Source organism: Phoxinus phoxinus, assembly GCF_949152265.1.
Source record: "Phoxinus phoxinus genome assembly, chromosome: 1".
Lineage (NCBI taxonomy): Eukaryota > Metazoa > Chordata > Actinopteri > Cypriniformes > Leuciscidae > Phoxinus > Phoxinus phoxinus.
The window spans coordinates 17,276,852-17,300,624 of record NC_136876.1 but is presented as its reverse complement, the minus strand read 5'-3'; the positions used below and the strand labels follow the sequence as shown (position 1 = coordinate 17,300,624).

The following is a 23,773-nucleotide window of genomic DNA, read 5'->3' as shown; positions in this document are numbered from 1 at the left end:
TTCAAAACAAGCAGCCGCCATCAAATAGATCATATAGGCAGGCAGGATAAATTGTGGATTTAGTTAGACGGTTTAAATTGGAGGAAGGAGACCCATATTTGTTTTCGATTATCAATAGAGCGCAACGGCGCCCGCCCACTTTTTTCAGCGGCGCTGGTTCCGGAAGTATTTTTTTTTTGCATTCATTTTTCCCATAGGGATTTGTTAAAGAGTTATAAGCCATCAGCCAAACCAACCAAGTTTTTGAAAAGACTGTGTATTTAACTGCTTTAGTGAGGGAAAAACTACAATCCCATGAAGCATGAACAGCATAATCAACTTAAAAACCATAGAGAAATCTAAAACTACTCATTTACAAATGTTGATTATATGTGTATACATTTTAAGTTTATCGCAAAGCATATACAAACATTTCAGAGAGTAGAGAGATTGTCTATGTCATTCGCATTCGAGATCTTTTGGTGCTTTTCGACTTTCTGATTGGTGGAATTGTCTGCACGGCATCATGGGTAATGTAGTCTTTCCACCAGAAATTCCACTGTTAAACACAATTATTTTAAAACAAAGCTGAAATGATTTGGGTTGACTGTTTCAGGAGACGCAAATACCATGGATTAACAACCTTGTAGCTCACAGTAGGAATGTCTTTAAAGGTATCGTTCAGAATCCATTTCCTTTTGGAAAAAATGAATTGAGGTTTTACTTCCGGAGCCCGACTGTTGCGCTCTATAAGGAGCAATAATCTAGGCAGACTTTTCTACCTGTCCAGATGTTTGGACGGGGCTTTTTCCTTCTAATGCTGTCGGCCTTTTGTACAGACAACCTGGTATATTCAACGGAATCATTTACTATGTGCAATTTGGTGACTAGTCCAATGCCAGTATTGAATAATCGATGTATTTGTATGTACCTTCAGTCTTGAAGTATAAGTTGCTTATGAAATGTGATTATAAGAATACTAAAATGAGCACAGAACTGTTGGATAAATGTAGAAGTTTTGATTTGATTGATTTTTATCTGTTTTTTTTGTTTTTTGTTTTTAACACATTACTGTGCTGTGGATCTAATCGTCTCTGGAAATTTGAATGTGAAGTTGGACACCGAACCGAGGCCTCAGAGCCCCGGCGTCAGCACACTTTGAAACTGATGGATGACATTTATGACCACTAATAATATTGTCCGAGTAGCAGTCAAATCTTCAGGAATGACAGATTTGTTCATTAATAAATTTGAGATTATCAAAAGCCCGTCCTGAGTTGTCGTTTTATAACTTGTTTTGCATTTCGATTTGTTGACTGACTGAAAGCCTTCGACAATTTGACTACATACTGTACACTTCTGTTCGAAAAGTCATTAAGCTATGTTTTTTTTATGCTTTTATTCAGCAAGGACTCTTCAATTGATAGTGACAGTAAAGACAATTAAAATGTTGCAAAAGATTTCTATTTCAAATAAATGCTGGTTCATAATTCGATTCATCAGTTTCCACAAAAATGTTAAGCAGCACAACGGTTTGAATTCAAAATTTAATTGTACTCAACGTTTTTAAATATAATCACATAGAAAACGGTTCTTTTAAATTATAATAATATTTCACAATATTGCGGTTTTACTGTATTTTTGATCAAATAAATGCAGCCTTGTCCATAAATGTACTATTTCAGGTTTATCGTTCTTTGTGAAGGATGGATAAGAATTACTTACTTTAACATTTTTCTGTACACATTTACTTTAATAGAATGATTTTTGTGAATGAAATATTGTATATGTAGTAGTGGGCCAAATTATTCATCCTCATGCTTTCGCTTTACACGTTTTACTCCCTTTTTGCAACATTTTTTATTATCATGACATGTTTTGATGTGTTCATTAATCTACTGAATGTTTGTTTAATGTTGGTTTAAGTAGATATTTGACATATGAAGTGACTGTTTTGATTATTTGGCTGTCCGTTTGCACATTCAGAGCACTTTTCTGTTGGCAGGACCGTTGGCAGATGACAGTTGTTTGCAAATTCTTGATGCTAATTGAAGATTTATCCAGATTTAGCGGCAAATGGACACCCTCATGTTTAAGAAGTAGAACAAAGTGAAGATGTTTATCTGTCTGTTTTATCTACCTGTTTGTCTGTCATCTCTACCTGTTGATGAATGACATCGGGTAGTTCTGCCTCAGCTCAGAGCTTATGTAATACTTCAAGACAGAATAAAGCAGAGGTAAAGAAAGCCAACGAGGAAGACCGAGAATATTAAAGCGGGAGAATGAGAGATCTTTGAGTGTAGTCTGGCTCTGATTGAATCCAGCTCTACTGCATGTACTCATGGTCAATGGGTTGGCTCAGAGAAACTGTGTATGTGTGTGTGTGAAAGGCTTTTACCAAACATGGTCACACAGTGCATCTGAGGCTCAGTGAAATCTCCCCTGGTACCTTCACACACACACACACACTACATATCGTACATCTCCAGCACTACCTCACACCAAGCTCAAGTACTTTTCACTTTGCTATTACCTGCCAGAGATGGTTTTCAAGGGCATGTATACATTTAAAGCACATGCAAAAAAAAAACTGTAAATCACTCCAAATTTCATTTCAGCTCTGACATTAAATCCAATGCATCGCACAGATCTTTAAAATAATGAACATACACACATCCAGGAGTTAAAGGAAACTGCACTGCACTCAGACATTCATCCTGAAGTGGTTCCCAGACGTAGATTTGCATTCCAGACTCTATGATCTTTATATAGTTACATTTACGAGGCATTAAAGTTGTTTGAGGGTCGTATTGCCCGTTCTAATCAGAGTTGTAAGAACGTCAAGCAGATTTACGATGGGCTCTTGGCATTTGCTTGTTTATAGTCTCCAGTACATGTGGTTGGTGTGTTGAGGATACGGATAACTACTGTGTGTTCAGAAAACCTGCCCGCGGCTGGTAGATCTCCAGAGCAGCCTCCTAAATTCCTCTAAGCTTTGTAGCTTGAATGAGCCATCGACCATAAATAGGCAGACAGACCTATCCTAGAAAGGAGAGAAGGAAGCAGGGAAATCTCTGGAACTGGCGCTTTCAGATGCTGTAACATTTCTGTTTTTCTCACCATTTCTCCATCCTTCTTGATTTTTGTTCTGGCTCATTTGTGTCCATAAACACAACTACACAACCATTACTGCGTCTGATGCTGAGCAGTGCCAAACTCTCACTCACATAAAACTGCAGCTGTCTGTCTCTTTAGAATCAGTATTGTCCGCTTTTCCTTTGGCTTTTTCCTTCTGGATTAATTTTTTTAGCCATGACGAAGACAAAATGCTGTTATCGAGTTCTTTCAAAATCTCCAACCAGAGATTCACTAAACGTACAGTCCGCTATAAAGCCATTGAAAATATTTCTAGAAAACCACCCAGCAACCCACTTTCCTGTTCCAGTTTGAAACTTGTCTTGCTTTGTGTGTTTTATTTGCTTATCTTTGCTAAAGCTGTTTGACAGACCAGTGACGACTCGCACCTCACACTGACATCCTCGCTGGGTAAGTTATAGGGATGTACGGTGAAAAAACACTTTAACACAGAACAGATCTCCAGAGCATCTAAGAATGGATGCAGCTAGTTAAATGATGGCAGCATCACGAAAGAATGAAGAAGTCATTCGGACTCATTTATGGCGTACTCGCTGAACAAGTGAAAGTGAAGTCCTCTCATGAGCTGTGCAGCGTGAAACACCTCTTCGTCTCGACCCTCATAGCAGGGTGATAGTCTGCCTCAGTCATGACCAAATAAAGCGTCCAAATTCCTCCCCTGCTCTTTTTCAACCTCTAGAATGTTTACAAGAACGCTGGATCAGGCTTCGCTCCGAATGACTCTCGCTGGGACCCGGCTACTGTATCAGAGCATCACAGACCCGCTTTTAGAGGACTTATGATGTCAGTGGTTTTACCCTGGTGATTGTCAGGGAGACAAATTATATCATGCAACCACACTCCACTGTCCAAAATAGCGTCGTTTAGGATAAAATGTTATTTTTGGAGGTTAGACTTTCCCTTTTATAAAAAAGAAACAATGTTTTAAGTAAGGAATAATTGACTCTGGGCCGTTGAATTAGAAATTAATGCACTCCCGAGCTGGTAATGCCGTTACACCTCGGGCGTGCATTATTTTTCAATAATTCAACGGCCTGGAGTCAAATAATCCACTTAATCTACGTTACCACACCTCGAAACATTGTTCAGATGATGTATTTCAAGACATTTGTCAGGTTCTTGTCCTTAAAATGGTCTTGTTTTTAGGACTAATTTCTGACGGATCTAATACCAATTTGCTAATTCCAATATGTAGTTAGGGCTGTAGACGATTAATCGCGATTAATCGAATCCAAAATAAAGTTTGTGTTTACATACAGTAATATATGTGTGTACTGTGTATAATTAAATACACACACATGCATGTATATATTTAAGAAAAATGTGTTATTTATATATAAAATAGTTCTATTTATATATAATATAAATCATATAAAAATATATATGCAGTATATAAATGCACATATTTAAATATGCATGTGTGTGTATTTATATATATATATATAAAATAATTTTACACAGTACACACACATATATTATGTAAACACAAACTTTTATTTTGGATTTGATTAATCGCGATTAATCGTTTACAGCCCTAATTTATGTAGGCTATAATTTTAGAGCTAAAGCTTGAGCCACTGAGAATTACCTGTGCGTCTCTGAACAGTGTTCAGCAACAGCGTCTCTGCCAGCGAAACTATAAGTTTATCTAGCCCGATCTCATGAAAGTTGCTTATCCATAGCACAAATTTTATTTATCGTGCCATTTATACACCCAAAATAGTTTTTGCGTGCATATGATACCCAGTTTTCGCGTGCACGTGATACGCACTTTATGGCGTGTAGGCCTAATACACAGGCACTGCACACCACGAATCCTACCCAAGGGGTTTACAGTGTGAATCATATGCACGCAATAAATAAAATTTGTGGTATGGATACGCACATGTTTTTTTATCTGATCTAAGAACAGTGCCGTTATTACTGTACCTCGCTGGTGAGAAATATAGCTTTTAAGTTGTTTAACTATTTTCAGAGCAGCCCTGATGACACTATACAGTATATATATATATATATATATATATATATATATATTACACATACACACAATAAATATTAAAAAGGTTTATTTGTATTTTCTTTTTTTGTTTCAATTACATTGAAGGATCAATTGAAGTTTACTCTTACTTGCTGATGACAACATTATAATCCGTTATTAATTTGGTCTATTATAAATAAATGTTCATTTTTATTAATGTACATTGGTGTGAACGCAGAGATTTTCTTAGTGTCTCTGTGCATCGATGACGCAGACGATGAGCTGATTTTCCTTTTTCACTGCACTGTGTTATTCTGATACAGATGACAAACCATAGGAATGTGGGGCCAGGAGTGTGTCGTCCGGTCAGAGAGAATAAGCTGCTAAAACATCCTGATCATCCACAGCAAAGCACAATGTTCAGCAGAACTATGATGTAATTATGGCACTATGAGGTCCAACAATGAAAGAGTTATCATGATGTCATGAATGATGTTTTTACACTTGTTTTAATGTCATTCTGCCATTTAGTTATATTGGTATTTTCAGTTTTGAAATCAAAACTCTCATTATTTTAAACTAGTGCATCGGTGAAAAGAGTAATAACTATGTCATTCAGAGGCTAAATCTGATCAGATACTCTTAAGTGCTCAGTCAAACAAGTCAAAGCACAACCTTAGGTCCAGAGTGTTTCTTAAGATGAAAGTGCTCATGTATTTTGTACTATAAGCATCTAATCTGAAAGGACTGGGTCTGAATTATTGTGTTAACAATTACAAAGGTGGAATACAGTGCTCTTGATCCATCACTGTAATCCATGGCTTATCTGACTCCAGGCTTAGTAACTCCTGCGAAATGACCAAGCGTTAAGAAATATGGCCAATTAAGATGTTCATGTCAGGAACTCTTCGGGATACACAGAATGATCAATGTTCAGTTTGCACCACTACTGATTAAAAACACATCAGTCCCTCATATTGAAAACGCCACAATAACTTTTAGTCATGATAACAAAAATCATTATAAAAAATACAGTATGTATGCCATGCAGACAGTCATTTTATTAGAAATAAAACGTATTATAAACATAAAACATATTTAGAAATGTATTAGTGTGTGTGTGTGTGTGTGTGTGTGTGTGTGTGTGTGTGTGTGTGTGTGTGTGTGTGTAGCCTGTATATGTGTGTGTACAGTATATATGTATTGTATGTATTTAGGACACATAAAATAGCTACTAGTCAAAATAAGATGCATTCTATTTTATTCCAAAATGTTAACTAAATTGTAATATCCATCGCAGAATATTATCCGAGACAAAACATCACTTGAAATATTTAGGAAATTCTGTTGAGGTGACCGGAATGAAAATATAATTCATCATGTGAGTAATATTCTTTATTGTGATTTTAAGGGCATTTTTGTTTCTTTTGTCCGATAGACACATTTGGTAGTCTACTGTGTTGGGGCAGCACTTGATGTCCCATGTAAAATCCAAAGCAAAACCAGCTGAGAAGCACTGTTAGACAAATCAAGAGCATCCCTAATTCACTTCAAAGTGGAAAAAGTGACATTGGACGCGTTTAATGCCATGCCGGTGACATCATTTTTCAGAGCGGCGTGACGTCGCAATTGGACGTCGGCCCCGGCCAATCAGCGTTCGCTCCGCGCACGCACAGATGGGAAGAGTTTAAAAAAGATTGTGGAAAAGAAGATGTGGCCCAAACCTTCCCACATGATCGGACAGTTGGACTGGAGATCACAGGTCTAACATTAGCTATATCGCCATCCTCTCGCCGAATCTGCTGAAACGCACAATGTCAACTCACTTCAAGAGCGGACCTGCTTTCGGACTGTCTGCGGAGGTCAAGAGTAAGGTAAGATCTGCTTTGATTGACAGCTGTCAGAGATGCTCAGGTGCACGTGCGCTACTCGAGTCAGACAGTGTATTGTGTCGTTTATTCATATAGGAGGAATTTTAGGTGTTTTGATCTTTCAATGTGTTTCATGGGAGGGTTGTGGGGATCTAATCCAATTTAAAATTTCCCTAAAGTCAAAACAAAAGGTTAAAGACGATGGTTTTTTAACAGTAGCCTATTGGTTTAAAATAACACTGTCAAAAAAAAAGTTGCTGCCTTAAGTTTTTAAGTATATCAACTTGGATGTTTAAGTCATTTCAACTTAAATTACATTAAACTGACTTTAAAAATGAGTAGAATCGAGTACTGCTTTTAAAAATCACTTATTTTGATAAGTTGTAAGACAATGCAAAGCAACGTAAAAATATATGTTGTCATAACTTAATGATCATATCATTTTTACAGGCAATGTATATTTCAAAACATAATTTCAGTAATCAAAAACTTAAGAGGTTACAAGTTAGTAATAACAGAAGTCGGACAAGAACATATATGGTAATTTTCACTTTATTATAGGTTTACATTGCACAGATATGAAATAAAGAAATATTGTTTTGTTTTAAATGCCTTAAATGTATCATCGTTTACTGTGCTAGAGACTCCGATATTGTATAATGGTCCTCAAATACTTTATTATATTTTCAAACTGAACATGGTCAAGTGGTAAATAATATACATCTTGCCAATAATTTGCAATAAAAAGTGTGAAATGTAGTGACCTTATAAATGAATAACCATATAACTTCTCTATAGCTAAACTTTACTAATTTAGTAGAACTTTATGAAATCATGGGAATATGATGTCTTTGTTGATATCTAGCACTCATTATGAAATGTCATGGGTTCAGATGTAAACTGTTTTTCTTGGGTCTGATTTATTTGCACATTGTTCTAAAAGTTGCATCTATAAAATGACAAAAACCATATGTAATTTCAATCATATTAGATTATTGGATAGTTGTGCTCGCGATGTATCATTCCTCAGTCATAGTTTTTGGCCTTGATCGTATCGTTCTGTCCTGTTAGTGTCTTTGTTGTTCATTCTTCAAAATAAAGGTTCTTCAACCTTTAACATCAGTGGAACCTTTTCAATGCACAAAGGGTTCTTGAGATTATTAAAATGTTCTTCACACTAAGGAAAAAAAATGGTTATTTTAAGAACTGTGCGTTGAAAGGTTCTTTTGGGAATCCAAAATGGTTCTTCTATTGCATCGCTATGAAAACCCCCTTTGGGATCTTTTAAGAGTGTTTGGCATCAGAAGGGACATTTAATTGATTCCTCTGTCAAACCTCTGCCACATTTATTCCCATCATATTGTCAGCGCTCCAGAAAAACCTGAAACATAAATGTTTTCCGGCTTTCTCACGAGACTTCCTGAGAACAGACGTCATGACAGCACCACATTCTCTGCTGTAACAGAAGTCATGCTGCACAGTTCCAGGTGTCAAACTATGGACTTCGCATGTCATTGGTATTATGTCAGATGTGTCTTCCTCAGCACTATTGGTATGTGGCTTTCCGTCCCCATATAAGGAAGAGTTGTGTTCACTCACAATATCTGAGGAGAGGAGCATGTTGTAAACAGTTTAGAATAAGGAGGAGCATTGTTGAAAGATCATCTCTGTGAGCCTCAACGAACCATTAGTCTTCTCAGACAGGCCTGCTCTTTATAGAAATGACAAAAAATTACATTACACAATTTATTCATATACATATACATATATATATATATATATATATATAAATATATACGTATATGTATATAAATAAATTGTGTAATGTAATTTTCTGTATATATATATATATATATATATATATATATATATATATATATATATATATATATATATATATATATATATATAGGCCTATAAAAAAATTATGTATAAAGAACATTTATACGTTCAAAAAAGGAATTCCAAAAGGCCAGTAATTCTATGTTAAAGGTTCTTTATGGAATTTTAAATTTTTTTTGTTAAATTTACAGTAAAAAAAACGGCAGCTGGTTGGCAGAAATGTACTGTAAAAAATATGGTCGCAATATGTTAGGTTTTACAGACTTATCTTACATTTACAGTAAATAAAACATATTTAATTATCTGATACAATGTTATTTTACCAACATTTCTACTAACACTGGTTTTATTCCATTGTAATACACTGACAAGCACCACAGTGGTGATGAGAGTCACACAAACACCAAACACCTACATGGTAACACACATGAAATTATAAAAATGCAATTAACATTAATTTAACAACATTAAATGTAACATAAACCCCTAATGAACATAACTGATTAGAATAAACTATTAAGAAACTAGTAATTTCAACAAAAATACATCAAATCAGAAGTGTCACGCAGGGAATTGTGGGGATTTACATTTTTTCACTGTAAATTATATGATTTGTTCTTTTTCCTGTCCAAACATTGTAGATTTTACGGTAATAATTCACGGTTACGGTGAGATCTATCAGTTATTCACTTTCTGTTAACTTTCTGTTAACCAATGAACAGTTTTTCACCGTAGCATTTTTACAGTCTTTTACTGATAAAATCACGATAATTTTTTTACAGTGAACTTTATTTTCGAGTGTAGGCTACTCAAAGCTAGGAATCTTATACAATGTAACTGCTAAAAATAAATGTCAATGTACAACACGCAGGTATTTCTAGTGTAACCAAGGGTTTCAAGGAATGTTATCCTGGCCGTCTGTGACAGAATTCTTGCTGCTGCTCATATATATAAAAAAAAAAAAATCCAATCTTGGCCTGGCCTCTCTAGAGTTAGACTGAGGTCTGTTCCAGATGTCCAGAATGAGAGAAAAACAATGAATCAAGCCCTCAGCATAATTCCTTGGATGGTTATGAGTGCTGTCGGCCTTGGCGTCCTTTTATCGGACACATTTAGCGTGTGTTAAGTATGTCGCTTCATACGAGACACGCAGGCAGGAGCGGGAAGAAGCCGTAGGGATGAAGAAAGAATCCGAACGGAGACACCGACACACAGCTGTGACAGAGAGAGATGGCCAACAATAACACTGATTTAAACTTACTGCGTTTGTTTGGTTTCCACACCAGCACACCAAACTTGGTCTCTCAGATCTCTCTCACTCTGTCTCTCTGCCTTTTTTCTGTCTTGTTCTTTCTTTATTAGAACTTGCTCAGAAGTGAAAGACTAAGATCTATTGTAGAGAGTAAATATTTTGCCACTGCTGTGCTGCAATGCAACGAAGGAGACGATCCGAGTTTTCTCCAGCATTCCCAACCTTATATCTTTTGGTTTCCTTTACAACTCACTCAGCCACAATGTTTTATTTAAAGAATTCCATCTGTCTGATGAATTGAGATAAAGTGAAATATTTTCTACTTCCAATAAGTTATTGAGTTTATTTGGAAGTAACATCATTCATCATTCAAACATCAAGATTTGAAATGTTCAATACTGTTCAAATGTTTGGGGTCATTAAGAGTTTTTTTTAATGCATTAAATTGATAAAAACTGACTAATGACTTTTATAATAAATGCTGTTCATCATATAATTCTGGAAAATGTATCATGGTTTCCACAAAAATATTATGCGATATTAAGCTGTTTTTAACATTGATGTTAATAAGAAATTATTTTTGATCATTATTTAATCATCATATTAGAATGATTTGAAGGATCATGTGACACGAAGACTGGAGTAATGATGCTGAAAATTCAGCTTTGTTCACAGGAATAAATTACATTTGATAACATATTCACATAGAAAACAATTATAGATTGTAATATTTCTCAATATTACTGGTTTTACTGTTTTAATCAAATAAATGCTGCTTTGGTGAGCAGAAGAGACTTTTTTTCAAAACCATTAAAAAACTCTGAAAGACCCCAAACGGAAGTGCATACGTAATATAATATGTAAGTATTTATTTTGACTTTCATTTGAACTCTAGCCCCGCAGTGTGACAAAATGAATTAAAATCTGCATGTGTATTGCTGTAATATGTATTGCTGTAGAGTATGTAAATACTGTAAACTAGATGTGTGTAGTGATGCTTTGACCTTTGACCTGCAGTTGGCCCACAAGTATGACCCCCAAAAGGAGGAGGAGCTAAGAATGTGGATCAGTGAGGTCACAGGCCGCAAACTCCCCGAGAACTTCATGGAGGGTCTGAAAGATGGAGTTATCCTCTGCGAGTGAGTGATACAGTTCCTCAAACTATCTCAAGATCTTAAGATCAAAGGCCTGATATAACAGATTATTCAAAGGATGTTGTCATTCCTGGAAGTCAAGATTCTTTATAAATATTTATTAAAAAAATTTGTCATATACAGTATGTATCTGTCACAGATAAATATAACAAAATAAATGTAAATATCATAAACATTCTTGAGTGGCCTTTTATTGTGGCAGCCTAAGGCACACCTGTGCAATAATCATGCCGTATAATCAGCATCTTGATATGCCACACCTGTGAGGTGGATGGATTACCTCGGCAAAGGAGAAGTGCTCACTAACACAGATTTAGACAGATTTGAGAACAAAATTTGAGAGAAATAGGCCTTTTTGTGTACATAGAAAAAGTCTTAGATCTTTGAGTTCAGCTCATGAAAAATGGGGGCAAAAACAAAAGTGTTGCGTTTATAATTTTGTTCAGTGTATATATGTGTATATAGTCAATTCCTTTATGCATAAACATGTTTAATTTCTAATCAGTCATTACTTCCTCTTTTATTCATGTTCGTTATTTATGAGCAGGCTTATCAATATCCTTCGGCCTGGTTCTGTAAGAAAAATCAACAACTCTCCTCAAAACTGGCATCAGGTGAGCAAGAATATCTCTTTCTCAAGCATATCTTCAGGAAATGCTTCCTAATCCAACATGTTATGTATACAGTAACAATATGTTCTTGGAAGTTCTGTGTAGAATAAAATGCTTGTGTAATTCATAAAATCTAAAAATCTTCTGTTCCAAATATAAACTGGCTTTCTTGTTACTTGGGAATCAGTTGTGCATATTTTCAGATTCTGGACAATTCACAGAAAATATCACTTTCTTCCTGGTTTGTCCTTGTTTGTTGCAGCTGGAAAACATTGGTAATTTTGTCCGAGCCATTCAAGAGTACGGAATGAGGCCAGATGATATATTTGAGGCCAACGACCTGTTTGAGAACGTCAACCACACTCAGGTCCAGAGCACACTTATTACACTGGGTGGCATGGTGAGTCACACACTAATACAGAATTGATAAAGAATATAGACTTCTGTCATATTTTCACTTTTTATAGTAAGGAGAATCATAGTTCACAGTGAGGAGAATCATATGGGAGTATTTAGCGGAGTGATTATCATCAAAATGTGGTATTTCAGCTGGATCTTTTTTTCTTCTTCCTGCAAACCATCAATTAAGCAAACACCAAACAAGGAATCTCTCTTTTGTGTGGTCAAATTATTCTAAGTTATTTGCGCATGTTAGTTGTATAACACCATGTAGGCTACCTTTAATTTCTAAAAGTAGTATTTACTTTATTTATCATCATTTTGAAATGCAGGCGAAATCTAAAGGCTTCCATTCTAAATGTGACATTGGAGTGAAATACGCAGAGAAACATCAGCGCAGATTTGCTCCGGAGAAACTAAAGGAGGGACGCAACATCATCGGCCTGCAGGTCAGTGCTGTTCATCTGGAAATTATATCCATTTTCTCTCTATAATAAAAGAAACTTGAATGCATTGAAAAAAATATTTTATAATGCACGTTATTGAGATTTTATCAAATAAAATTCAGTGGTAGATGTTATATATCATCATATCAATATATAAATAATTAATGTGTTTAATACCATTCAAATGTTTGGGGTCAGGAATTTTTTCCTATTTTATTAAATTAATATAAATGCTTTTATTCAGCAAGGAGACAGTAAATTGACAGTAAAGACTTATATTAAGCGGTACATTGATTATAATATTAAATATTTTTAATGATTTCATGTGACACTGAAGACTGGAGTAATGATACTGAAAATTCAGCTTTAATCAGGAATAAATTACATTTTAAGTCAAGTCAAGTCATCTTCATTTATATAGCGCTTTTAACAATGTAGATTGTTTCAAAGCAGCTTTATTTTACAATATATTCACATAGAAACCGTTATTTTAAAGTGTCAATATTATTTCACAATATTATTGTTTTTACTGTATTTTTGATCAAATAAATGCAGCCTTGGTGAGCAGAAAAGACTTCTTTATAAGCTTTAAAATACCTTACTGACCCCAATCTTTTGAAAAGTAGTGTATATTGGGGTAAGTTACTTAGAAAAGTAATGCGTTACAATATTGCGTCACTCCCTAAAAAGTAACAAATTACTATACCTAGTTACTTTTTATAGAAACTAATGTGTTACATTACGTTTGCATTACTTTTCTCACCTGGGCTAGGCTTGCTTGGTTGTTTTTTAATAGCAAATTCAAAAAAGAAACAAACACAAAAGTTATATTTTTAGCACATATAAAGGCCCTTTACCAGTAAAAATGCAAATGCAAAAGGAAATGCAAATTGACTCCTGTACAGTAGAGGGCGCTGCTCAAACAAACCTTTCAGCTGTGCTGCCATTCTGGATCGCAGAAGAATAGGACGCAGGAGAAGAAAGTTCATAAAAAAATAAAAAATGAAATGCAAATATATGTTTATCGAAAGTAATTTTTGCTTATTAGTATGGCTGAATTGAATCATCGAAGGTCCGCAGCAAAGACAGTGGTTAATAAAGTGAGATTAAATGCATAAAGTATACAGTTTTTGTATTATTTAACACTTAATTATTGCAGGTTTGCATTTCACTGTTTTTATTCATTTTGAGGGATACTGAATCTGGTTTTTTTCTGTGCAAGATGCGTAAATGCCTGCTAATATTTAGTCTAGAACCACAATGTTCATGTTCACACACAGCGCACAAAATGACTCTTCACTTACTCCCGATTTCTCTCAACATGTGGACAGGAGATCTGTCAGTCAATACATGGGAAAACAACTTGCGTTACTTATTTGAAAAAGTAACTTAGATTTTTTTTTTTTTAAGTAATATGGTATTATTTGAAAAAAGTAATCTGATTTCAAGTAATTTGCGTTACTTGTAAATGCATTACCCCCAACACTGACATCCTTTATCTTCTTCTTAACATTATCAGATGGGCACCAATAAGTTTGCCAGTCAAAAGGGCATGACATCTTATGGCACACGGCGTCACCTCTACGACCCTAAGACAGGAATGGAAAATCCTCTGGACCAATCAACAATCAGCCTGCAGATGGGCACCAACAAAGGAGCCAGTCAGGTACTCAACCTTTTTTTTGTCACAGTTTTCTAAACATGCACTTATTCCTTCCTACTATTCGTAAATTGCCCACATACCCAAGATGTGGCTCAGTTCTTTTCCTATTGTTCTTCCACAGGCCGGCATGACGGCCCCGGGCACCAAGCGCCAGATCTTCGATAAGAAGCTGGACATGGAGATGTGCGACACCTCAACCGTCTCACTGCAGATGGGAACCAACAAGGTGGCGTCCCAGACGGGCATGACGGTGTACGGTCTGCCACGTCAGGTGTACGACAGCAAGTACTGCTCCAGCCCCGATGACCACATCAACAACGGGCAGGACTCAGAGATGGACGGATATCAGTATTCCGACTAGGACCAACAGACAGCCGCTGCACGCTGCTTTTTAAAAACTTCACCAGCACTATTTTTCATATTCCAGATTCATGTCGACCAGTAGGACCAGCTTGACCTCTGACATCACAGCTGAGCGCTTCAGTGACTGACCGCGCGTAGAAAACAAAACTAGGAGGAATTTCTTCGCTTTTTGTTTTTAGAACACAGGCTTTTCATGCTTCTCACTTGCCGTTTTTGTTTTGTTTTGTTTTTAGATTTTATTTTATTACTTTTCTGAGTGTGCCATTCTTCCATCACCTGCATGAGACCCAATCGTCTTTACATATGAAAAAATTATGCAGATGATGAATATGAAGATATTATTTATGATGCCTCATAGTTAAATATGCACTACTGTTCAAAGTTTGGAATCATTAAGGTTTTTGTATGGTTCTGAAAGAAGTCTCTTATGTTCAACCAGGCTGGATTTATTTAATGAAAAATACGGTAAAATATTGTGAAATACTATTACAGTTTTGTAATGTAATTTATTCCCGTGATCGAATCTGAATCAGCATCATTACTCCAGTCTTCAGTGTCACATGATCCTTCAGAAATCATTCTAATATGATGATTATGCTGATAATATTTCACAATATTACAGTTTTTACTGTATTTTTCATCAAATAAATGCAGCATCGTGAGCAGAAAGACAATCTTTTGAATGGTATGCCATACTACTGCTTAAATCAGATCAGTTTCCTGAAGAAATCCACATGAACTACTGCGTAAATTAAGCGTTTTACTAATGTCAAAAACTAATGCTTATTTAGCATAGTTGTTTGAAAAGGTGTAAACTGAATATATTCATGTTTTTTGTGAATTTATCTTTACTTAATAAGGCAATTTTAACAAGTAGGACACATTCTGGAACAGCATCCCTTTCAAACAACCATAGGACAGACAGAGAATGCTGGGTTGTTTCAAAACATGTTTGGGTCAAATATGGACAAACCCAATCGTTGCTAAATTTTTAAACCCAACTGTGAGGGTTGTCCATATTTGACCCAAACATGGGTTGAAACAACCCAGTATTTTTTAGAGTGAACCAATAGTTACACTTTAAATCCGAACCAATAATACCCTTTAAATCAGAGGTTTGTTGGTAATACCGTACCCTGCTCCAACACACCTGCCGGTAGGTTTCAAGTAATTCTGAATGTGTTGACTAGCTGGTTCAGATGTGTTTAATAGTTGCAGGAATGTGGCTCTTCAGGAGTTTAACCTTGCCCTCCCAGGGGTGTCCAATCCTGCTCTTGCTGGGCCACTGTCCTGCAGAGTTCAGCTCCAATCCTAATCAAACACACCTGGACCAGACGATCTGGTCTTACTAGACATGCTGGAAACTTCCAGGCTGGGTGTTGAGGCTAAAGTTGGATCTAAACTCTGCAGGACAGTGGCCCTCCAGGACCGTGTTTGGACACCCCTGCCCTAAACGCAGATTCACCGACAGGAACTTTATTCAGAGACTAAGATGGATGTTGATACAGGATCATGTCTTGCTGAGGTAACCACATTAAGCTTCTTGATTCATAGTTATCATCACTAAGAAAATTGAGAGGAAACTTACTTTAAAGTCCCCCTGTAGTCAATAATTGTATCCCTTAAAACTCATCTTTGATCACCAAAATGAAATATTTAAAGGTTTTTCCTTAAAAAATTTCTTCATGCCTTAAAATATCTTGAATGTAACTCTACACCCTTGCCTCATTTATTATACGCGGTTCTATGTATATGCTAATGAGCCCCGCCTTCACTCACATTGGAGTTTCTCCACAGGGGGACTTTAATCTTAAAGTACAGCTAGCAATTATAATTGGAAATTTAATGTATTAAGTGAATGAATTAAAAAGTGTCTTTCATAGTGAAGAATAGCAGATTGAAATAAGTAATTAAGTGCAATTGTTAATATATCTTAATAATTAAGCTAGTATAATAACTGTTTACTGGGAGGATTTGGGGCAAAAATATTTCATAACATATTTTTTTTCAGTTTATCCGTAACAAAACAGTAATTAGAGCGTTTTGACACATAGAGATCAAACTACTGTTAAAGAGGGCTGCTGAAAAGCAGTATACTGTGAAAAATCATGTGAACTAAATGAACCAGAATTACTTAAATTGCACTTTTGAAAGAAATGACTGTCACTCCCAGAGGCTATATGCTCTTATGCAAAATTATTCAATAAACTTGAATATATTCAAGCGTGACTGTTCTTCAGCCTGTCAAACCTGACACTCAATGATCAAAGCGACCAATTATGTGAGAGGAAATATATTTATGCAAAATTAACTCTATATATGATGTTTTGTGAGACCATTCTATATAGGAAATAACAATGTGCAGAGTTAATATATTTAGCTTATATACGACTATAAATTGTTTAGACGTGACTATATTTTTCCCTCATGACATTTTTTAACATGTTACAGACTTTTATTTACTTCCTTTATATATCAAAGCGTTGTGTGTGTTGGGAATGTCATTGCTTTGCATTTCTGCTGGAAACCGCAGAACACAAGAAGATCATAAAACAGTGAATCTTTCTTTTGTTTCTCACAGAAGGTGATATAGTGTGTCCCTCTTGCATCAATGCTTCAAATGTCTTTATTTATATGAGGCTTATAGCAAGTGAAAAAAAAAAACGAATAAATCACTATTTTCAAATAACTTGTCTTTATTTTCTATCTATATGAATACTGGATAAAAACTGAAATCTTTGTAACATTACAGACATTACAATTTAGGATACGTTTACACGAAAACAATGTACTAAAAACGGAAAAGTTTTTCCTTTTTTTCGCGTACAAACGACAACGTTGTCAAAGCGATCCCGTTCACACAGGTACGCGAGAACGACTAAAAACGCTGTATTATTCATGCCAGGCCATTAGATGGCGATGTAACTTTGTTACTGAACAAGTAATACGCATAACGTCACCATTTTCACAGATTCATGTTTTTGTAGTTTATACTATAGCGGTATATGGTTTTCAAAAACTTACACTTTGAAACCAGTTTCCAAAAGTTTGCGTTTTCAGGCCACAAAACACCGCTGTTGTGTAAATGAACAGTCAAAATGCATTAATTTTTTAGTTTTCAGTTGAAAATGGCCCCTTAAATGAGTGTATCTTTACACGAAAACAATGTACTAAAAACAAAAGTTTTTCTTTTTTCGCTAACAGACGACAACGTTGTCAAAGCAATCCCGTTCACACTGATCCGCGAGAACAACTAAAAACACAGTATTATTCATTCCAGGCCAGTAGATGGCAATGTAACTTTGTAAAGAAACAACGCGCTTATAGATTGAACACGTGATACACAAGACGTCACCATTTTCGCAGATTTGTGTTTTAGTAGTTTACACAGAGATGATAACAGTATCGTTTAAAAAAACTTCCCCTTTGAAACCCGTTTCCAAAAGTTACGTCTTCAGGCCCCCAAAACGCTGTCGTCGTGTAAAGGAAACAGCCAAAAAGTTTTCCGTTTTTAGTTCTTAAGTGATTCAAAAACAACAGACCACAGTTTTCCACAAGAGAGAATATGCAAGTCATTTATTGACACTAAAAGGTCTTATAAAAACCTAAATTGTAACAACTAAAAGATTAGAATCTAATGAAAAGAAAAATGGCTGAATTAAATGAATGACATCCCTTGCATTTTCTCAGCATTTCTGTAAAACGAAACAACAGGGAAAAGGCTGGATTTTAAACCACGATCTCAATATTGCCTGAACCTCCATCTGTGGCAATATTAGATCGCTCTTAAGCAAAATCATTACAGTGAATCATTACAAGGGTTTAAAACAAACAAACAAACAAACACAAAGCATAATTTGGTCGTCTGTGACATTTGACCCAGCGAAACTACTGATTGGCTGCTTCACAAGCGTCTATCCAATCACTGTACACGTCCACCGGCTCTGAGAGATCTGAGAGGGTGTTTAGGGACAAGAAACATAACTTTAATAACATACATCACACTCTTAATAATTCACACGCACATGTCTTTTTAAACTGATTGAGAAGGATACAGGTTATTGGTGTCTGGAATTCTTCTAGACACACAGTACATGATATTATCCCCGTGTTTCGAGTCCTTTCCCTGCAATGAAGTAAAATGATTGAATGTTAGTGATTGTTTTGTTCAATGCAACAGATATTAAAGTCTAAAAAGTAGTATATACTTACATCTTAACGTCGCATGATTTCTCGTGGTTACAGAAGGGGCAGGTAAACTGGGTGTCCAGGTTTCCCGTCAACTTTTTCTTAGGAGGAGGTTTTCTCTTGGACTTTCTGCGTCCCATCTTGACAAAAGCTTCATGGAGGGAGGGGAAAATACATGTTGACAAGCACAAAATTAGATCAATTATAGTTTCCATAGTAATGTTTATGAAACATGAAGGCGCTGCTTGTGTCATTTATGAACAATAAACAGAAGCAACAGCCTTGAGGTTTACAATAAACAAAGATCATGCTAACCTTCATGTAATGACATTCAGCATCTTAAAGTAATGTAAAATTAATCTACATTCTTAATGGCAACATATTAAATCACGCTAACCGTCTCAACAGGTCTTAAAACTGCCAACACGAAGAGACATTAATATTCAAACTGGTGTATTTCTAGCTGGGATGTTTCTAATGTTTCTTTTGTTATTCGCGTTTTACAGTTTTGTGATATTTAGAGGTGCTCGAACTCGAAGATCTTAAGAGTTTAAACTAAGGCATCACATAACAGAAAAACAAACAAAACACAATCAGTAAAATGCAAATACATTGAAACCCCAGGTAACGTTAAAACCATATGGGTAAAACTCCCGCGATATATACGAGCATTTCAATAAGACATTATGCCTTCGGTTAAAAACAAATCCCTTACCAAAACTGCGATTAACGTCAAGCGACTCACGCTCGAGAACAACAGCACACACACTGCCTGGGATAAACACTGGATCCGGTTCACTTCCGCCCGGTCACAGGAGTTCAGGAGCGGCGCAGATCTGAGCCCGGAGCGCAGCGCCCTCTACTGAGGGACACCGGGACTACAACATGACTCGACATTCAGACTTCCAGAGCAAACGCCAACAACGCACAAATTCAATCAAATACATTGTTGCGTTTTATGTGCATATTTAGTACCGTTATTATTATTATTACCAAAAAAAAAAAAAATCTCCTTTTACGCTCTTAAAATGAGGATCAGCTCTGACTCTGTAATTGTAATTAAGTGTTTTAGATAAACAATCTATACATTATATAACATTATCAAAGGCTTATATAAAAAAAGATGTGTTGTATGTTTAATCAATTTTATGTTTGACATTTTTTTTATATTAATAAGTTGAGTTTGATGTTACTAAGCCATATTCCTTATAAAAACTCGATCAATAATACTCCTAACAAAACAAATACTTTTAATGTGTTTAGTATTATCAGTGTTGAAATTGTTGACTAATTTAAATAAAGCTGTAATAATGTGACATAAAAGCACAATACAAAAAGCACAATACAATTACTAAAGCTGAAAAACGTATAAAAGTATGACAAATTGTAATAAATATTATAGTATTATAGAGGCAGTGTTATAACCCAAAGTTGAATTAATATATTTTGATGATTTTATGTTAGTTATCTGTTAATTTGTCACAATTTTGGGTGGGCATTAGAAAGACGAGCAGCTCCTTTGCATCATGATTGGAGGATATGCGTCCTCATATATTTGAAAAACAGAGCGATTGGATGTTGTCGTTATGGAGGCGGGACTAACAAGTTAGATGTGATAATCGAACAAACAGGAGCAGCAGAAATTGTGTGAAGAAGACAAGTCAAGACAATTACAGGTTTCTTCGAAACGGATTAATATAGAAAGACTTGCATAAAGAGACTAAAAAAAAGAAATCGGGTATGTATTTTCTATGAATGGACAATTTACCCTGAGAAGGAAATTGCTTCAGTGTTTCATGCTTGCGTAAGTAACAAAGAAATTGCGTGAACGACCATCACGGAAGTCTCGAAACGTGCGGTTGTCATTCATATTAACGGGGCAGAAAGTAAAGTAAACTGATGTGAATTTAATAAGTGGATCTAAAAACATAAGCGATCGCCTAGGTTCACAGGCTGACAAAACTACAGGCTGTGTAACGTTATTGCAATTGCATGTTGTTCTCATCTTATCAACATCAGTCCAGAACAAAACTGCTCTTATCTATGGAGAACATTTTGACACACTTTGAATGTAGGTTATGTGTGTGTGTGCGTGTGTGCGCGTGTGTGTGTGCGTGCGTGCGTGCGTGCGTGCGTGTGATGGTACGTAGGGTATGAGAGGGCGACTGTGCTGCTGATTATTGATTGATTGATTTTCACTTTAGTTTTCAGAAGTTAATCAGCTGCTATGGCTACTGAGGGAGACCCAACTGACTTTATGAAAGTGCTTCACCTCCTGGTGATTTCGTTCACCTGGGGTATGCAGTTGTGGGTGTCTTTCATAGCAGGTAAATGAATATACACAAGTATTAAGTTACTTTCAATTAATTATGCTGTCTTAAAACATGCCATATATGATCCTAATTCCATTTTTCACCTTCAGGTTTTGTGCTGATCTCCCAGGTATCCATGCACACGTTCGGTCTTGTGCAAAGCAAGCTGTTCCCGTTTTATTTCTACTGTCTGCTGGGCGGTAATGCAGTCAATCTGGCCATATATGCCGTGTACCATCCCAGAGAACTGCTGGACTGGCACGAGGGCATACAGGTGACCAGTCACACATTTATGCATTAGTTTCCCCTCACTATCATGCCTCTCTCACACGCTCTTTTAATGTTCCCAACAGATGAGTCTGTTCTTTGTGGCCGTGATCATGGCCGGTCTGAACGCACAGTGGTTCGGTCCGTCTGCCACAGAGAGCATGCTGGTCATGCAGGAGATCGAGAAGGAACATGGGCTGGGAGCTCAGGTGGGGATGAGCTCTAATAAGGAAGGATACGTCAAACTGCGTGAGCAGGACCCCAAATACAAGGAGCACAGATCCACCTTCTACCACTACCATGGTCTGTCTAACCTCTGTAACCTCATCGGCTTTGTCTCCACCACCATCAATCTCATTTATCTGGCCCTCCATTTGGGAACTATATGAGTATGAGAGAGTACAGACAGACCGATATTTTTAATGATTCATCTTGTGTCTGTTCACTTTTTAGTCAAACTGTTTAGTATAACAATAATGCTTCTAGTTTTTTATATAACAAGAGTGTTTAGTTTTCTTTAAGGTTAAAAGAAACCAATTCAGACCCAAAAGTGAAACGAGTGAAAAGGTGCCCAGTTGATTTTGCGTTCACACTGTCCCTAAAAGTGGAGTCAGATCTCATTTTAGTCCATTTTATTTGTGATTGGGTTTCAGACTATTTTCCATTCACACTAGAATATAATTATTTTAATTATAATTGAATGTGTAATAATAAACTGAGTAGTAGGACATTTAAATAAAATAATAATCTTCTGCTATAATTTCTTCACTTTAAATGAAAGGCAGGCTAATGCTTTAGTTTGCATTGAACTAAAGATTGTTTTATGTTACTATCAAGTTTATTTTTGAATGCATTAACTAACAATGAGCAATACATTACATTATTTGTCAATCTTTGTAAACTTTTTGTTTACAACTTTTCATTGTTAGTTTGTCAGATCAGGTCTATTCAATATTAACAGATACAACTTTTGATCTTAATAATGTATTACTAAATGTTAAAATTAACTGAGATTAATAAATGTGATTATTTTTCACAGCTATGTCATGTCAATTAATATCATCAAATGTTAACAAATTAAATCTTATTGTAAAGTGTTACCAAAAAACAAACAATATATAGCTATATATAAAAGCATAATTCTTGTGAACTGCTTTCAGACAAAGTATATTTTATTTTTGTATTATATAAACATGCCCAGCCATATTAAATGATATTATTATGGATGTTCACAGTATTTCTCCCTACTTTAAAATGTTTCAAAGTGGGTAATTGCTCTGAATCTTTTGTTTATAATAAACAGAATATCTATTTAAACATACTTTATTGATAATAGCTGTTTATGATTGCTTAAAGAATATGTTTTGGTTAAGTATGTACTATATAATTCTTATCTGTTTTTGTCTTTATGCTTCACAATGTGAACAATACTTGCATTTTCCCACTAGAGGGCTGTTTAGGATTGACGATCATAAAATGCTGTTTATATTTGCTATATTTGAATGACACTAAAATGGCAATTAAACTCTATGGAAATACGAATGTACAGTAAATGAACCTTTGATCGTCTTTGTAAACGTATTGTTTGAACAGCAAAGGAAAATGTCCTGTTATGACGGTGCAAGAGAGCTGTTGAAGATCAATACATGCTAATGTACTTTTTGAATATTTGGCATATTCAAGTCATTGATGTGAAGATGTGTTGATTCTTTTTAATCTTTACTTTGTAAAACCATTTATTAATCATGTCTTTACTTTTAATTTGTGTGTGAGTGAGTCAGTGTCAAATTGTTGTATTATTTGGATTGACCCTGAACAAACATCTATTCAGTTAACTGCTGTACATGTTGAGTTATAAAAATGATGTGACAACAAATATGTGACATTCTGAGGCTTAAACAGTAAATGATAGTTAGACAAAACAGACACTTGCAAACATAAATGCTAATAAGACTTAGGTGACATAATAAGGAAGAGATGCAAAGGATTTATTGAAGGAAGAAAAATAATTTTAAATGCTATATGTGATGATGCTATATTCACAAAAACGTAATACTTTTGTGCGTAATTATGACTATATTCAGTGCCAATGTTATATCAATGAAACTATTTGCATTTCATGAGTTAGGATTTGATATTGTCTTCAACCTACAGGAAGTAACGGCATCCTGGGAAATGAAGTGTTTTTCCACCCTATAGCAATTGGATGAGATTATTATTTATTAAATAATAAAAACAATTAGCCTACATTATAGCCGTTACTTGTCTAACTATTTATCTATCGACTTTTTT

General features: G+C 35.5%; 4 protein-coding genes across 4 annotated transcripts in view; 2 read left to right on the top strand and 2 right to left on the bottom strand.

Moving 5' to 3' along the window:
- The window catches only part of LOC307009008 (uncharacterized protein), a 416,885-nt gene that overhangs the window by 290,178 nt on the left and 102,934 nt on the right, over nt 1-23,773 (bottom strand). The gene's annotated exons all lie outside the window — the stretch shown is intronic.
- On the top strand, nt 6,805-17,397 carry cnn1b (calponin 1, basic, smooth muscle, b). The gene is made up of 7 exons (XM_079613642.1): nt 6,805-6,987; nt 11,096-11,217; nt 11,780-11,846; nt 12,106-12,243; nt 12,575-12,691; nt 14,208-14,354; nt 14,473-17,397. The coding sequence occupies exons 1-7, from the start codon at nt 6,928-6,930 to the stop codon at nt 14,710-14,712; spliced, it is 891 nt and encodes a 296-aa protein (XP_079469768.1). The 5' UTR covers nt 6,805-6,927; the 3' UTR covers nt 14,713-17,397.
- elof1 (elongation factor 1) lies at nt 18,276-19,749 on the bottom strand. Its single transcript, XM_079613697.1, has 4 exons — nt 19,618-19,749; nt 18,927-19,053; nt 18,770-18,840; nt 18,276-18,667 (listed from the first exon to the last, which is right to left on the bottom strand). Exons 2-4 carry the CDS (start codon nt 19,040-19,042, stop codon nt 18,603-18,605), a joined length of 252 nt encoding a protein of 83 aa, XP_079469823.1. The 5' UTR covers nt 19,043-19,053; nt 19,618-19,749; the 3' UTR covers nt 18,276-18,602.
- On the top strand, nt 20,468-23,729 carry tmem205 (transmembrane protein 205). The gene is made up of 4 exons (XM_079613683.1): nt 20,468-20,640; nt 21,107-21,229; nt 21,325-21,488; nt 21,568-23,729. Exons 2-4 carry the CDS (start codon nt 21,130-21,132, stop codon nt 21,868-21,870), a joined length of 567 nt encoding a protein of 188 aa, XP_079469809.1. The 5' UTR covers nt 20,468-20,640; nt 21,107-21,129; the 3' UTR covers nt 21,871-23,729.